This window comes from Penaeus monodon, chromosome 33 (genome assembly GCF_015228065.2).
Source record: "Penaeus monodon isolate SGIC_2016 chromosome 33, NSTDA_Pmon_1, whole genome shotgun sequence".
In the NCBI taxonomy this organism is placed as follows: Eukaryota; Metazoa; Arthropoda; class Malacostraca; order Decapoda; family Penaeidae; genus Penaeus; species Penaeus monodon.
This window is the reverse complement of record NC_051418.1, coordinates 2,933,520-2,933,785: the sequence shown is the minus strand read 5'-3', so window position 1 is coordinate 2,933,785 and position 266 is coordinate 2,933,520. Positions and strand designations below refer to the sequence as shown.

Genomic DNA, 266 nt, shown 5'->3' with positions numbered 1-266 from the left:
GCAACCCCCCCATATCCCTCTCCTTCCCCCCCCTTCCCCTCCCTCCTCCCTCGACTCTTCCCCTCCCCCCCTCCCCCTTCCCCAGCCTCCCTCAGACCGAGCACCCCGGCCAGTACCGCCTGTACGTGAGCCAGCTGTACTGGGGCCGCGGGATGGGCCTCGCCACCACCTGGCGGCGCTCGGGGTTCACGCGGCGCGCCGACCTCTTCCCCGACAAGACGTCCGACCTGCGGGGGGCGGAGCTCAAGGTGGGGGGGGACAAGGGA

The 266-nt window shown here is 72.2% G+C and overlaps 1 protein-coding gene across 1 annotated transcript in view; it reads left to right on the top strand.

The window, feature by feature from the left end:
- The window catches only part of LOC119593943 (glutamate receptor ionotropic, kainate 2-like), a 6,346-nt gene that overhangs the window by 613 nt on the left and 5,467 nt on the right, over positions 1-266 (top strand). Inside the window, exon 2 of the mRNA XM_037942962.1 lies at positions 86-248. Coding sequence (XP_037798890.1) covers positions 153-248 — 96 coding nt within the window. The 5' untranslated portion in view covers positions 86-152. The remainder of the gene's footprint in view (positions 1-85; positions 249-266) is intronic.